We start from the raw sequence: 17,121 nt of genomic DNA on the forward strand, positions 1-17,121 counted from the left end.
GAACACACGAGCGATGTTCCCAGAGTGCCCCAAAGCTGCACTCTGCCAATAGAAGGGACAGCAGGAAGCTTCACTGGCCGTCCCCAAGGAACAGAGTGACTAGACTTCCTGTGGCCGGACGTCCTGTGGCCACAAAGGAGAGATGGCGGGGAAGCACCCAGCTCGTTATGGTTGCCGTGGCCCTCTCCCAGAGCCGGTCCTGTCTCCTCCTCTCCACCACCCCTGTGCTTCCTCGCAGCACCCAGCCTCCCAGCCCAGTTCTCAGAAATTCACATTTTCATAAACACAGGCTGCACTGCAACATGCCCCACATGGCATCCCCACGCTCCCCTTCCGCTCACATCTCAAGTCTGCCATAGCAATGCGATTTTCAGGGAAGGTGAGGCCACTTCTCTGTGTGTGTCCCTAGGCCTCCAGTGGGTCCTCACAGTGCAGCCCGGCTGCACGGTCTCACTCCATGTACCTCACCTGCAAGGAAACTTCTAAAGGGAAACAGCTCTCCAAGTGAAGTGAAGTCAGCTCTTGTCCATTTTATCTTAAGAAACTGATTTCTTAATAAAAGAAAGTTGTGAAAAATATGATGTAAACAAAACTTATGGTCCATCTGGTCTGGAATTCTTAGAATCTAGAACTTAAGCTAAAACTGCTCACACATCTCCTTCGCCATATGTCTTGGGTTGGTTTCTCCCAGAGGCAAACTTTGAGACCAGGATTTGAATTCAAGTGGTCTGTCTGGGTGGTTATGGTGGTTTGTCTGGTAATGTGTCCGGAAAGACTGCATGCCCTGGCACCATGCCACATGCAGCCAGGGACTCACCCTGTCAGGATCCTCTGAGGCTTGGAGCAACCTTACCTAATGGAGTGGGGAACTGGAATTTTACCCTCCAAGCCCCATCATTCTTGGCCATGAGCTATGCTGAGCAGGAGTCATACAAGTCGCCTCCAGCTGTCCAGGTCTCCTCCTGCTGCCTCTTGTGCAGCTGGGAGAAGTTTTGGCACCAGCTGGAAAGGTGGGGTGTTGGTTACTTTTCTGTCATTGCTGAGGCAAAATGCCCAACACCCAAAATGAAGGAATGAAAGGTTTATTTAGCTCACAGTTAGTGGAGGTTTCAATCCACAATCAGCTGGCTCCAAGGCAGAATGGCTCACAGCAGAGAGTAGCAGTTCATGGTGTTGGAAAACAGCAAAATCAATAAGAGCATAATTGGGGGAGCACGGAGAGAAGACTGTTTCTGTCCCTTGTGTTGTATGCAGCTGCCCACCCTAGGATGGGCGTAGCACTCACATGCATAATCCCAGCAGTGGACCGTGAATCAATCACAAACTCTAGAAGCCTGCCTCTGTGACTACATAAGGCTTTGGGGGACATCCAGACCATAACAGCTGGGTACTGGAGAGATGTGGGCAAAAACAGAGACCATCTGCTGTCACACTGGTTCTGCAGCCCAGACCAGGGAGACACTGTGGTGGCGGAAGTAGGCAGTTATTGACAGTGTAGGGGAAAGAGGGCCCAAGTGGCCAAGACTTCTGTGCTGTCCCTCCCTTCCTGCAACACAGAGGTCAGTTATCTTGTCCCTTTTTGCAAATGATAGCATCCATCCTTCCTGTCCCTCCCACAGCTGGACATAGACACAGTGGTGATCTGTCCTGACCCATGCAGGAAGAGGCAGGGCCCTGAAGTTGGCTGATCAAGGGCCAAGCTCTGTCCCTCCCACAGGAAGGGCTGTAACAGGTGACCCAGGTGTTTCACCTGGATGTTCCAGGTAGGGGAAGAGCCTTCCTGGGGAAACCAGAACTGGAAACTGGTGCTGAGCTTAAGCCCTGAAAGCCGCCTCCTTGCTGCCTTAACTCTTCCGAGACTTGCGCTGGAGCACAGTGGAACAGGAGAGAGCTGCTGCCCACTGCTTCTTCTGCTTCCTGAACTTCCATTCCCAGGGATCTGAGCAAATAACAGGGCCCTGGCTAGGCACCTGGTGGGAAATCAGGGTGGCATCAGCTGGCTGATGGGATCTGCCATACCAGATGAGCCAGCCTGGAGTGCTCCCTGACAGCCATGCCATCTGCTCCATGTGTTTACGACAGGAAGGGCGGGCAGACATCCCAAACCCAGGCAGCCGGCAGCTCTAACCATCTGCAGTCTCTGCACACGGAGAGGGACAGAAGCCTGCAGGAAGGAACAGCAGCCATGAAAATGGGAACTGGTGAGAGGGAGCATTCGCTGGGGAGATGCCGTGTTGTTCATCTGAACCCAGACACAAAGCTGAGCCCAGGGCACTGTGAGTTTCCCACCAAGCCCCCCAGAGGTTACCAGATTGACACATATTCCTCTTCCTGCATGACAGCCCCACATCACCTCACACGGGAGGATGGCCAAGATGCTGCAATCCTTCTCTGGGAAGACTGCAGAGGCAGGTGGGGGTGGCAGAGGAATGTCACCAGCATGGTGGGCTGGAGACAAAACCATGCAGGGCCTCCAAGCACCTCTTGTAGGCTCGGTAGTACCGGTGCCATGCACACAGCCATTGTGCTTATCAGCTTGGCTCAGGGCCCTGGCATGGCAGGGGCCACAGGCATGGCTACAAACAAGTTGCACAAATGAGCTGGACTCTAACTGACCTAAGAGAAGACCAGGTAGTAGCCAGGGCTGGCCACAGGCCGGCTTGAAAGGCTCCACCCACCACTGTCTGCTCATGGCAGCTGCAGGTTCCATGGCTCAATGGCTCTCTGGAGCCACTCCTTGGACTGTGAGGGCCAGTGGGTCTGTGCCTGCATCCCTGACAACACAGTCACCTCAACAGCCTCGTTGCTGTGCCTCAGCTTTGAGGCCCAGTGGAGTCACTCAGCTGTGTCTTTGCAGGGAGACATGAGCTAGAGCCTCCCCCTCCGGGGATTCTGCCCCAGCGGGGCTGATGATGATGGGCACTTGTAGCCCCGTAACTTACAGGACAGCAGCAAGTACTAGGCAGTAAGGACAGGACATCACCAACACTGCTGCACTCTCTTCTCGTCGCCCCTGTAATAGCGCCACGAACCTGGTAGCTTCTAATGGTATAAACTGAGGTTCAAGGGCTGGGGTGACCCCAAGGGACCTGAATCATTGAAGGAGGTATCGTGGGGCCCCTGGGAACTGCAGGATCTGAGCAGTGCCCTTCCAGACAATGCTCTGGGAGTTGCAAAGTATCTATAGCCATCACTTCAGCCCAGAGAAGAAGGGCTCAGAGACTCCAGACCCTGCTGAGGAGTTCAGTCTCAACCCTCACCAGCCACATGACCTTGAGTGTCCTCTGTCTGCACCAAGCCCGAGCGGCCTCGTCTGTAAAATGAAGCGAGATTTCTAGAAGAGCCCATAAAACAGCACATCTAAAGCGCTCAGTAGTTTGCTGCTGCCTGGCACACAGAAATAACTCCAGGGAAGCAATCTTGTCAAGCTTTCCCTCCTGTCCTGGTGGCTTTATGATGCGCATTTTATAGAGGGGGAACTGAGGCCAGAAGAAGCTCTGGGTCTTTCCCAGAACACACCCAGGACCGGGACTAGGTCAGGCTGAAGCCAAGGGAGCCCACTGTTCACAGAGAGGCTGGTGTCCCACGGGACAGAAGAGTTACAGCAATCGAGAAGCCGAGCTGTGTTTGCTGGCCCCGGCGCCTTCTGACCTTGGTGTCGCCATGGGTTTGAGAATTTTTTGAGACTTCAGGGGAATCCTGCAGACGCCCCTGTGCTGGCTGCCTATCTGCCCTGACTTCCATTCTGTGTCTGTCTGTTTACTTTCACCTGGGATGATGAGAAAACTTGCATCTCAGGGGGCTCCTGCCACGCTCTCCAGACAGCAGAATGACGGACTGAAAGTTTCGGGTCAGCCATGGCCTTGAGCAGGACAAGGTCTTCACAGGCTGTTTACAGACGGGAAACATGGTGACTTCCTGCCCTAAGTTATGTCAGGGAGGTGATTTCTGTAAAGCAGGCATGTATCTGTGCATTCATTCTTGGCACAAGTATACACAGACTCTCCTCTGCCAATCAAATGGATGCCCCTGCCCTCCGGAGCTGTGTCCAGGAGAACGGAACTAATCCATGGTTACCTCGGTGTGTGTGAAGGTGAAGCCATAATGAGATCCATCAAGGACTGAGCCTCATGGGTGCTGGGGGCGGAAGTGGGTAGGGATAGCTGTGCAGGAGGGAGACTGATGGGGAGAGGGAGCCCCAGGAATGCAACAGGGGCAGTGGCAGAAACTGCAGTGCATTTCCCAAAACCCATTCCCTCTACCTCCAGGGAATTGTTATTTCCTAGGATTTTTTTTGCAAACAGCCGAGGCCCTGCCTTCCTACCATGGAACTGATATGGCCCCTATGGGTCTGGTCCATCCCAGACCCTGGGCACCCCCTTCTGCAAGGAGAATGGAGAGATGATGCAAGCACGCCAGCATGGAAATCTGCTGCAGGTGAGAAATTGACCTCTGCTAGGTGCAGGCAGCAGAGCCTGGGCAGGGGGCAGCAGTACCTTTCATGGCAGTGAGTTACCTAAACTGCTCCAGGAAGCAACATGGCAGCTCAGGACCAGCGGGTGTCAAGAATGCATCTGCTGCAGAGACAAAGGTGCAAGCTGGGGAAGCATATCCAGACACCTCCAGGAGGAAGGGGGCGCACAGGGCGGAGCCCCAGAAACACCCAGAGAGTGAAGGTGGCCACACGAAGGAGGCCAGCTCTGTGCTGGGAGCACAGTGAACACGGTGAAGGATTCAGGTCTGGGGCAGGGCACGAAGGCACGAAAGGATGAGAGGACCAGACTCATCTTTTTAAAGAGACTTAGGCTGCCATGGGAGAATGTGCTAGAAAGAGGGAAGTAAGTGCCACGTGCTGAAATCAGATGTCTGCCAAAATTATGCAGTTACAGATTTAATTTATCTAAGCACTTGGATCCATAATAACCAGACAGTCAGCCACAAGCTCTGTCCGTATGTGGTCACAAAGCACTGAGCTAGAGGCCTGGATACAGGTGGCCCTGGCTGCACCATTTGGAAGTAAACAGTCACAGAGATCTTCCTGGCATTGGCAATGTTTGCATGAGACTAGCAGAAAAATACAGATTCTTCTCCATTTCCCTGAGTGCTGTGTAATTTCTCTGCTGTGGCAGTATTCTCACTCAGGGCTCCTTCTTGCCAAATGTCTAGGTGTTTCCACTCAGGGATCCACATCACTAGGTGTTTTCACGCAGGAATTCATCTCAGGAAGTCAAAGACGCTGCTTGGCTTGGGACAAGACACTGTCTAACTTGACCTCAGCAAGTCAGTTTATTGGCAGCCTAGGAAACAGTTTCTTAGCTGAGGTCCCAGAAGAGAGGCCACAGCAGAAGCCTGAGAAATGGCCACAGAGAGGTGCTGCCCTGTCTGCCATGTGAGCCAATGTGGTTCATAGAATGGCTGCTCCTTAATTAAACCCTCTGTCACAGCCACAGGAAAAGCAGCAGTGTTAGAGCAGGAACTGGACAGGATTGTGGCCGGAAATGAGCATAAACCAAGATGTGCAGTGAATGAGTTGGGCGGTAAATCAAATCAAATTCATTATCCAGTCTGATGAAATTACAGAAAATAACACCAAGAGTGAACCAGATATTACAAACTGAATGCCTGTGTCCCCCAAATTCCTGTGGCAAGGCCCTTAGCCCCAGCATGAGGGTGAAGCTTAGAGGAGGTTGGAGAGGTGCAGGGATAGATAGATAGGCAGATAGATGATAGATAGATAGATAGATAGATAGATAGATAGATAGATAGATAATTTCAGCTAAATATTGATTGTATATTTAGCTCTATAATCAAAATTATTATAGAGCTAAATATACAAAAGCAGTGTTCTTAGATAATAGCAAAGCCAGCTAAAGAACGCTTAGACAAATAGGACAGCAAACAGCATGAAATATCTAGAAGTAGAGCAAAAAGAAATGTTCAAGACCTATCTGAAGAAAACTGTAAAACTTTATGACTTTATAACAGTCACAAAATGGTGAAAAGAAACAACACGGAGGCTCAATTCCTCCTCACAGCCATGGCTCCTTTAGAGAGCGGCTGTGACTCTGCCCGCCCATGGCGGTCTTTCTGTCGTCTCTTTGGTCATCTCGACGTTCTGCTCCTTGCTGTCTGTGATGCTGAGTAACTCTCTTGTCTTGGCTGTCATTAGTAGGATCCTGTAGTGAACAGGATCCTGTTCACTACAGGATCCTACTAATGTGGCTAATGTGGCTGATGCCACCCTGCATCTCTCCTAGACCCAGTTTATTGAGTCTTGAACCGTCTCCTACACCTACTGCATCCATCGCCAAATGGGCGTCTCAGCTTTTTGTCAATAATAGTCATGGAGCAGCAGCAGCGGTAACAAGTGGGATTTTTACTGTGTGAGTGCGTTTTGCCTGGCTGCCCACATGACTTGCTGTGGATGATCTACACAGCCATAGCACCTCGTCTGTGCACACGGAAGACTTTGGCAAGAGCCAGTTAAATAAAATTTCAGACGACTAAGTAAACTGGCACAAAAGGAAATGCAGCAGGGGCTCTCCAAGTTACCAAGCTCGCGTGCCCACCAGGAAGGACTCCCTTCTTCCCAGGGAATGGATGCTGCAACCACTGGGAAACAGGTCCTCTGGAGCCAGAGGCCACAACCCACTTCGTCTGCTGGCCCTCTGTGGCCCCTGGGTGTGAAATGCACCCAATTACTACTGGGGTTCAGGCCCTCAGGTCTCCCTGGGAGTGAAATTTATAGTGCATCCCTGTGGCCCGAGGGAAATCACTCACACTCTTGAGAGAGACAGAGCTGGCTCTTCCAGGGCCCTCTCCACACTTCTGCCCCGCCCCAGCCCACGGCATCCTCTGCCCGCAGTGTGCTCAAGGCCTCCAGGGACCCTTGGGGCCACTGGAGAGCAGCAAATCCACCAGCACCAGCTGCTCGGGGTGGGGGTACGCATCCTGCCGAGGACCAGGGCAGCTTCCACAGGGGTCTGAGCAGGCAGCACCATGCTGGCTACCAGGCTCTGAGCACATTCAGTAGGGAGAGCCCCCCACCACATCCTTAGGTGAAATTTTCAGAGGCTGAGAGAAGTAGGGGTGCTGGGAGGACACGAGGAAGAAGTCATCTTCACGATGCCAGCGTGGTTTCACTGCTCATTACGGCAATAGCTGTAGGGGACTCCGAAGACATCAGAAGCCATCTAATTTCACAGCATCTCTGGAGGCTTTTGCCAGAGCACCCCTCAACCTGCTGCCCTCTTCCCAGTGGGGACCCCCACCTGGAGCTCCCTAGCCCAAGCTTCTTCTTGGGGCTGACCAGGTCTGATTCAATGCTCTGCCGGGGGACATGCGAGGAGTTGGAGACATGTCAGCGTCCAGAGCACGGCAGGCAAGCGCCGGGCAGTGGACCCTGACACAGCACAGTGAGTCTTGTCTCCCCAGAGAGTTTTGTGACAGCCAGTCTCTCTCAGTCTGCACAGTCGTCCATAAAGAGGGCCTCAACAGAACAGCCTTGCCTCCATCCAGCCCCAGCACACATCACACCCCACACCCATACATGTGGTACACACACACACACACACACACACACACACACACGCACGCACACACAGCAAGCCTCCCTCCTCCTCCAGCCATGCTTCATGTCCCACCCTGAGACTCAGCTGTGGAGCCAGGGGTGGGGGGAAAGAATCACGGTGGCCAGAGCACACTCCCCGTGTGGCCCTCCAGATGTCGGAGGTACCAGTGATTCCTACATTGTTTTCCTGTGGCAGAGCACAAATGACAGCCACAAGGCCCTCTGGGGATGGGACTTCTCCACCTGCTACCCAATGCAGACTCACTCCCAGGAGACAGGCTTCTGGCTCGGAACACCTCGCCGCCGAATGTGCTCCATGGAGCCTGGGAAACAGTTTGTCTCTGAGGCTCTCGGCGGGGAGGCAGAGTAAAAGAGGAGCCAGACGATGCTCCAGTGATGGCTACAATGACTCCCACAAGCAGGGAGCAGGTGACAGGAGAGAACCAGAGGGTGCGGGGGCGTCAGGACAGCAGCACTCCTGCCTCTAGAGCCAAGCAGGTGCAGGTGAGTGTGAGGGTCCCTCTGGTGACCTGAATGCATCCAAGCCATGCTCCAAACGCAGGCACGGTGCCCTGCCTGCTTTTTTCCCCCCTGAATGAGTCATAAGTCCCCCAAGAGACTTTTGAGGCTTTAGCACCTGGCATACAGGGCTGCATTCCCGTCACAAGAAGAAAATATCCTGCCACAGCCCCGGGCAGGAAGCACTCCCGGAGTGCAGTGTGAGAAGTGCCAGGCATCTCCCAGGAGAAGGAGAAGACAGACACATCTGCAGCGTCTCAGACGGAGCCAGGGACCTTCCGGAATTCATGCAAAGAGAGGCGAGGAGACACTGGACTCTCTCATCTTAATTCCCTTTTATTACAGCATCAAGGGACGTGGTTGCGGGTGGGTTTTGGGCATGGAGAGAAATACAGAGGTCGAGCTACTCACGACTTCGTGGCCTACCCTGCCTCGGAGGGCATAAATAGTGTGGGTTCTGTACATGCATCGTGGGCTCGCGGGACGCGTGTGCGTGGTATGTGGATGACTTCTCTGGACGGTGTTGTTGTTTTAATTTCTCAACAGGTGACAGTTGGACTCAGTGTCTCCGGGCAGACTAGGAAGAGGTCTCCCCGACTAGGACTGAGACCCCGCTTTCTTCTTCTGGAACTTCCTGAACTGAGACTGGATCGCCACGGCCGCCCGCTCTGTCTCTGGCGCATCCATGTCAATGTCGAACTCCTCCTGGACTTTCTTCTGCCCATCTGCAGTGGGAGAAATACAAACACAAAGCCATCGGTGAGCTACAGAGAGAAGCAAGGGACAGGGCTGGGTGGGCAGAGCGGGCAGGCACTGGAGCACCACCCCCAGGACCAGACCACAGGGCGCCCAGGCTCAGAGCCTGCCGTGCTTGGACTGACCAAACTCCACGCCTAAGGCCGGGATCCTGAAAATCAGGGCATGGAGTGAACACGTCCTGCATTTCCTACACATGGTTTGGCTTGGTTTTGTCTTGTTTTGCAGTACTGGAAATTGAACCTGGGATCTTTGCACTGAACTCTCTCCCCAGCCTCTTGCTTATTTTTTATTTTGAGACAGGGTCTAAATCACTAAATTGCATAGTCTGGGCTCAATCCTCCTGCCTCGAGAGCTGAAGTTCCAGGTGTGCACCGCCACCTCAGCTCTATGTGAGTTCACGCTCCCACTGGCCACGGCCTGCCAGGGTTTTTTCAGTGTTACCTGTGTTATTACTCCTTCCTGGTCACTCACAGAGACACGATTTAAATGCGTGCTCCCCGTGCAGAGCCAGCTGGAGCTGGCCGATGTCACAGGATGGCCCCCTAGGACTCTGCACACTCCCGAGGCCCATGAGGTTTTCCTACCCGATTCCGGGTGTGAATGACCCAGGGACTCCGGCAGACCTTCTCGCTCAGGCTGAACAGTCACAAATTGCAACCCTGCAGTCCAGCAAGGTAGGGCTGGCAACCTGCTGAGGCAGGAGGGTCCCACCCTGGCGGTAGCGGTAGTTGGAAGAAAGATTGAGGCCAGAAGGAAGGGAAGAGGGGGGCTGAGAGTCCCTTTGGCTGTGGCTGACTGGTGATATTCTGCAGAGTGGTAGAAACAAGTAGACACAGTCCTGCAGCCCGCCCAGGAAAAAAGTCTCTAAAGCATCTCCAGACTGGCAAACATCAGAGGCCCCTCCCTCTGCCCTGCTCACCTAAAGGGGTGCCTGGGCCCCAGCATGGACTCAGAGCCGCCCCACCTCACCCCACACAGCCCGAGGGGAATGGTGGCCCTGAGCTAAAGGTTGGGTCAGGGAGTCCTTTCCCTGTCCAGAGACCCAGCCCATCCAGGCCCCGAAGTAGCTGGAGTCAGAGGGTGAGCACACAGGCTCAGAGTCCACTGCCTTGCCCAGCTGTCCCCAGGAGGTCTGAGCACATCACACAGCTCAGTGACAGCCCTAACAGCATGGGTACGCAGCCTTGTGCAGCAAGGGGGGGCACCACCCCTGCTTGCTCTGGGTTCCTCTCTTTCCTCCCTCCCTACCTCCCCTCCCCTCCTCTCCTCTGTGACAGGAAAGGGAAGGAGAATAGATGGATGATAGGTGTAGCTTAGTTAAAGGATAGATGATAGAGATGCATGTCTCCATACAGACCCATCAAGACAGGTAGAGCTAATGGATAGAGCACAGAGCAACAAGCAAGATGATAAAATAGGTAGGCAGGCAGACAGATGGGTAGATAGACAGACAGACCTACAGATACAGGACAGATAGACAGGCAGGCAGGCAGAGAGGCTCCGCAGGCGTGTGACCCTGTGCTCACCTCAGCAGCACCCCGTGTGACGTCCCCTTCCCAGACCCTCCCACAGCTGCTCTGCTTTTCCTGAAGACAAAGCAGGTCTGCCTGGAGCCCTCAGGCAGACCCTAGGAAACTCTGGCCCTGCCTTTCCAGCCATGTTAGGGGTACAGGTTTGTGACTTAAACCAGAGAACTGTTTTCTTCCCTCTCAGAGCTTCCGCCTGTGCCTGTGGGAGCAAGGGTTTTGAGTGCACAATGACAGGGACTCTCCCAGGGTGCTCGCATGACACACAGGAGAGGACACCTGTGCCCCACCACACTGGGCATCCACTCTTGTTCTGGTCTGCATCACAAGGACTGCTGGGAGAGGAAGCCACTGGAGCCACTGTGACCCAATGGAGACCCGTAAAAGATTCCATCAAAAGAGGGGAGCAGGAACAGTCATATGCATCTCAAAAGACATCTCAGAAGCCAGGCAGCCAATAAATGCAGGAAAGAAGGCTCAACGGCACTGCCATTAGCAAAAGCAACCCTAGAGTCCATCTCACCCCAAAGCACAGCTGTCATCAAGAATCAGATAACTCAGCCAACACTGACGAGGCTCTGGAAGAGCCCCTGCACTGGGCCGGGAGTGTGTGCTGGTCCAACTGTCACAGAATCCTGTATAGAGTCCTAAAAACAAATCTCACTCACCCCAGCCACGCCTCTCCTAGGAATTTTCCCAAAAAGTGAAAGACATCACATTGCGGTGATCCATGCACACCATGCTTAGGGCAGAACGGCTCACAAGAGGGAACCTTAGCAGCAGCCTCGGTGTGCATCAGCGGATGGTGCCTGGGTGCCCACCAGTGGATGGGTGGGTAAAGAAAGCATAATATTCACGCACTGCAGGGCACTGCTCTGGTATAAAAACCTATAAACTCAAGTCGAGGATAGGAAACAGACACATCTTGAGACCATCGTAGTAGGTGAAATGTGTCAGATGCACAAGCTTAAACACCACATGGTCTCTCTTACATGAGAAAGCCAAGGTATAAACCAATTACAGAGCAAACTGTAAGATAACAGGAAAAAGGAGACCGGACTTTTCAAATGAGGAGGAAACCAAGAGATGGGGGATGGAGAGGGGAAAGGGACATAAAAAACTAAGATGGACTAATTCCCCAGAAAGAATGCAATCATTATATGCCGGGGAAATGCACTAATAAAAATGTCTTTAATTAATGGGTCAATAAGACACAGATATGAAATACAAACCACCCTGGCTCTGGGATTTATAGACTAAACCTTTATTTAGTCCCAGCAGAATCTGTGGCTCTGGGTACCCACAGAGCTGGGAATCCCCTTTTTGCTGGGGACACCTGGAGAGAGGGCTCAGCAGGTCAGTGGGGGAGGCTAAAGGGCCCTGGGACATCCTGCCCACCCGTGCATCATGCTGTCTATGCACTGTCTTTCTTCCATCTCATACTGTGTGTTCCCTCTCCTTCTCCGCACACCCACATAGACCCAAAGAACACAAAACCTGCAAAATGGTCCCGTGCCCTTAGGCTCTGCTCTCCCCTGCAGAATCATCATTGAGCCACCAGGTCCAGTCCCCTTGCTGTGGCCCCAGCACAATACAGAGAGGACGTTCCCGTTCCCAGGGGGCCAGACTATCCAGTGACTCCACTCTGCCACGACCTCCTGCCGGGGAGAACGCAGCCCCATTCCGGCTCCACTCTCACTGTGGCAGGCACCTCTCCGGCTGCCTTCCTGACACACTACCGCCTCCTCCCCACTCGTGTGCTTCCCCGAGTCCGGCTCGCCCTCCTGGAAGATGCCATTACAGTCAGCGGCTCTCTATGGAGCGTGAAATAGACCCTTCCGCACATACGTAAGTGCATTATCTTTCACAGATCATTGGGTGGGCGATGTGAAATAGAGAGTCGTGAACGTAAGAGTGGAAGCGCCATCAGTGGAGGGCAACCCCCGGTGTTACGAGTCCCAAGAGTGTGGTGAAAATCCCCGGCCCGGCATGGGGAAATGGTTTGCTGTTCCAAAACACTGCACCTATGATCGCTCCCATGGGCAGAGTCCGGGGTTGGAGCCATGAGCTCGGATCAGAGCGCACTCAAAAGTGGACACTCCCTGTGTCCAGATCACCGGTCGGGTTGCCCTTGCATTGCGGACCCAGGGCCTTTTCTTTTCTCCAGGCCCAGAGCTGGAAGTCTGAGATTGGCGTGTCAGAGGCTGGGTTCCCCCAGGCCTCTCTCCTTGGCTTGCTGACAGCCGCCTTCTCCCTGCGCCCTCAGCAACGCCCCGCACACAGCCTCCTGCCTCTCTGTGCACCCCAGCTCCTCCAAGAAGGCACTAGCCCTGTCAGACTAGGACACACCCTGATGGCTCACTTAACATTAATCCCCTCTGGAAGCTGTGTCCCCCACACAGACAGCCTTCGGGAGGGGGCATAATTCAGCCCCCTGAGGGGCTGAGGGATGGAAAGGTAGCTTTGTATTTGTGGTCTGATTTCTGCACCCACTGTGAGGGCCACAGGGACTGACTGCTCAGGGCCTGCATTTCACAGAGGCTCTGGGTCTCCTGCCCACCTCGAGGATGCTGCCACAGCCAATCTGGTGTCCAGTCCGGCTCCAAGCCTCGTGAGTGGCCTGCAGTGCCTCTGACTTCCATCTTAGATGTGGGCCTGGGCGACTGAATTCTGTGTGGACCAAATGGGTCTGGGGCAAAATCAGGTCTTAAATGGCCCGATCTAGAACACACAGTGCGGTCAGTCAACTTGCTGGACACACCCGTTTACCAGATGGTCCAGCAGCATTCATACCAAATGAGAAAATGGCCCAAAGTATCTCCTAGGGCTGCTCCAGTCTGGGACGCTGAAGACAGGAGACGATAGTCTCAAGTGCCCTTCCCCAGAGGAAAACAAAGCAAAAAGGTAAATGTATTTAAGTCATAGGATTTCAGCTGGCCTCCACAAACAAAAGCCACTGATCCAGAGAGAGTGCCAGGCTGGGCCAGAGCCAGCGCTGGTGCCCTGAATAAAATCAAAGCCCAGCCCTGAGGAGGGGTGGGAGGGGATGGCAGGGACCCTCCTGGCCCAGACACAACACATTTTAAAAGGTTTTCTTCATCCGCATATTCACAATCCAAGTGGCAGACTTCAAGCAATGAACATAAATTCCTTGGAAATCAACAGACATGAAAAGCCGTCCAGAGCATGGCAGAGCTATTCAGGAGCCCTGTGACAGCCCAGGACAGCACAGAGAGCTGAAAATGCAGTATAATGCAGATATCCACTGCAAGCTGGTGTACTGCACAGTTCAGAAGCAAAGCACCACTCAGTGTGGGTCGGCTCTGGCTTAATCACCAACACCAGAGACAGAACAGGACACGTGCATTATTTTAACCTCGGAGCTGGGCACAGCGAAGTCCTCAGTACATTTGTTTCCAAGATCCTGGTGGTACAAGATCATTGTCTAGAGGTACAGGTTTTTCACTGTAACACACACCCACCCCACACCACGCAAATCGCACACACACAGTGGGCAAAGGCCTTCATTTACATATTTATAGCTCACTGTAGTTTAAAATTTATTTGATAGAAACAAATTACCTCCTAAGGCCTAATGCTGTAGATCAGAAATTTGTACATAAGCAGCAAATTGGGATACAATTGTCCTGGGTAGGAGTTTTCCTTCATTAGGAGGCACAGCACACAGCGTACTATGAAAGGGCGGAAATTTTAGCACGCTATAAAGAAATCACAGGGATTCAACTTAAGCGTGCTTTGCAAATGGGACATTTGAATGCCAAGGTTGGAGAATGCCCTTCCTTCTTTCAAAGCGTAATACTGACTTTGGAAGAATTAATGTCTGTCAGCTGTGCTGCCCTCGATATAGTTAAGCTAATGGACCCAGAGCACTTGGGGGGCCTCTTAGCTGGGGTTCACACGCCCTCACGCCAAGGCCACCTGCCAGCCAAGGAGCCAGTGCGCACCTCTGCTGAGCACCCAGTCCTGCCCTCGGGCAGCCAAAGCCAAAGGGACAGGAAAGAAAGCGTGCGAGGGCTGGATTTTCACCCCAAAGCCTCAACTTGGAGTGAGACGCACCCGGAGAACATCACATCTAGGGACGGGAACAAGTCAGCGCTTCCAAGAAAAGAATAATAAAACAAATGCATATACAAGGACATAAAAATGCTGGCACACAGCAGCATGTTGCCTGTAATGCCTCTTTAAAAAGCAGACAATCTGCTCCTTAAAAAGCTGGACATGGGGCCTGCAGAGGGCCGAGCTGTCCTTCTGCCCGGTGCCCTGGCGACTCCAGGGTGTGCGGGAGGCTGGGGCCTCCGAGTGCTCCTGGGCTGCCTCTGTGTTTGTGGAGCAGGGGCTGCTGTGGCAGAGAATTGCAATTTTCCGGGTCTGTGCAGAGAGGCAGAGATTAATGAATCGGGTCCAGATTAGTAGCACCAGGCTGGGACTTCCTGCATCTATTATGTCCTCCAAATCAAATGAAAGCAGGATTCCCGTTTCTTCGAACTCTTTCTGGACTGAGTTAGCACCTTCTTTGGTAAGCATTTCCCAGGAGCACAAATTGCTGCTGCCCTAAAATAGAGGTGTCCCGCGGCCTGGGCCGTGTGGACGGGATTCCATGGGCTCAGGCCTAATTTGGGCAGCAGAAGGGGACAGTTTACTCCTCACCTCTCCGCGCCTGCTCGTCCCTGTTTGCCCAGGTCCAGGCTCCCAGGAGATGCGTCGTGGCTCCGGGAGGACACAGCACAGCTGTATGCTGAGATAACACAGTGAGAGCCACTCGGAGCCTCAGGCGAGGGGTCCTGGCTCAGAGCCCCCTCCACATTCATCAAAGCCAGGAAGGGTTGTGGGAGGAGGGCGGGGGATCCCCAGCAGATCCAGGCTCTCCCAGGGAGGCGCCTTTCTTCCCAGCCTTGTTAGGCTGCCAGGGGTGCCCAAAAAATGCCACATGAGGGTGCTGGCTGAGCTCCAAGCAGACGTTTCCTCGATGTCCAGGAGCCACTGTAAGACCAGGAGTGGGGATCGAGGTCCCCCAGCCTGCTTTCCCTGGATCCCGACAGCCTGCCCTGGCCCTCATCGGGGTCCCTCTGTGTGTCTGCGCCCTAGTCTCTCTTTTCTTCAGTACTAGGGAGTGGACCCAGGACCTTTACACTGAACTCCACCCCCGGGTCCCCACTCGGGAGTTTTTGGGGGTTTGGCAGGGAGTGTGGAAACAGGATCTAAATTTCCCAGTCTGGGCTGGAATTTATGATCCCCCTGCCTCAGCCTCCTGGAGTTCTGGGGTTACCAGCGAACTCCACCGTACCCTGCCTTAATCTCGTTTTATAAGAGCACCAGGACTCACCCTAGGACCTCATTCTACCTTCATTACCTCTTTAAAGACTCAACCTCCAGCCTGGGCTACAGCTCAGCAATATGAGTGCTTGCCTGGCAAGCACATGGTCCTGAGTTCGATTCCTGGTACCAACAAAAAATTTTAAAAAGACTCAACCTTTAAACACAGTTACACTCTGAGGGCGTGGAGGGTGGCCCCACACAGGAATTCAGGGACGCACCTCTACCCACGACACCAACTGTTAAAACAAGTAACAACCACAGCAGCCTAAGGACAGTCACGAGGGGGACGAGGCACAGCTTGACGGGGGAGCGTCCTTCACTGGGCTGCAGGGTCCCGCGCATCCCTGCCTTTGCCACCGAGATGAATGGAAAGCAGGGCTCGCTTTCTCCCAAGAGGGTTCCCGGGGCTGGGTGGGAGGTGGATGCGACCCAAGGGCCAGAGCAGGAGGGCCCTGTGCTCCCACAGGTCAGACTGCGGGCTCCCGAACTGTGGAAGGCGCGGCCCCACCTCGCGCATGCGCACCTATGTAGACGCTACTTTCCCACTTTGTGCAGAATCCTTTAAAAGAAAGCGAAGAAGAGAGGGCTTTGGGGGTGGAGAAGGGGGTGGAGAACGGGGTGGGGAAGGGGGTGGGAAAGGGGGTGGGGATGCGGGTGAGGTGGGAGCCCAGATGCTGCTGGCTCCTTCTTGGCCTCAGCAGCAAACCACGAAAAAGTCATGATTTTCTCTCCTTTACCGTCTGGCAAAGAAGTTACTTCCAGCCGAGTGAGAAAGAGGACCCAAGAGACACACAGCACTCCAGACAGTGTCCACACCAGGACGAAGCCCTCATGGAACTCCACAAGCAGAAACAGTTGTGTTCGTTCCTCTCTTTACTTCTTTCTTCCTATGAAAGTCTATGTTTACCCAGAGAAATCTCTAGCCTCCTTACTGTTGGCTATGGTTACACAACTAAATTCTCAGCAATATAAAGTGAACAACAAAAAAAAAAAAAAAAAATCAAGAAAGGATGGGCAGCTCTGCCCTTCTTTTCCTCTGCTCCTCACTGCTGTCCACTGACTGGAACTACAGGTGCAATGGCCAGCACTCAGGCAGCCATATTGGACTGTAAATTGGAAATATTCTGCTGAAACAGCAACATGAGAACACAAATGCTTGCTCATCCTTGAAAGCACCTTGACTGCCCTCAACGAGACCCCTTTTATGAGAGAGAAGTAAACGTCCCATTGTTTAAGCTCTCTGTGTTCCATCTCCAGTTTTCCTTCCTGTCATAGTTTTTTTTTTTTTTTTTTTTTTTTTTTTTTTTTGTCTTTTCCTGTCATAGCTTTTGAACAATCGGAGTTACCCAGGGGTGGCAGTTCTCTGAGTGGTCTCCAGGCTTCCCCCAGCTTTGAAGCCTCCAAACACCA

The 17,121-nt window shown here is 53.2% G+C and overlaps 1 protein-coding gene across 1 annotated transcript in view; it reads right to left on the reverse strand.

Moving 5' to 3' along the window:
- Positions 1-8,407: 8,407 nt before the first annotated feature.
- Positions 8,408-17,121, reverse strand: part of Pcp4 (Purkinje cell protein 4) — a 49,579-nt gene continuing 40,865 nt past the window's right edge. Inside the window, exon 3 of the mRNA XM_003463908.5 lies at positions 8,408-8,814. Within this exon, the coding sequence (XP_003463956.2) occupies positions 8,687-8,814 (128 nt within the window). The 3' untranslated portion in view covers positions 8,408-8,686. The remainder of the gene's footprint in view (positions 8,815-17,121) is intronic.

The sequence above is a fragment of the Cavia porcellus genome, unplaced genomic scaffold (genome assembly GCF_034190915.1).
Source record: "Cavia porcellus strain 051 isolate PalLab524CR breed Dunkin Hartley unplaced genomic scaffold, mCavPor4.1 scaffold_15, whole genome shotgun sequence".
Lineage (NCBI taxonomy): Eukaryota > Metazoa > Chordata > Mammalia > Rodentia > Caviidae > Cavia > Cavia porcellus.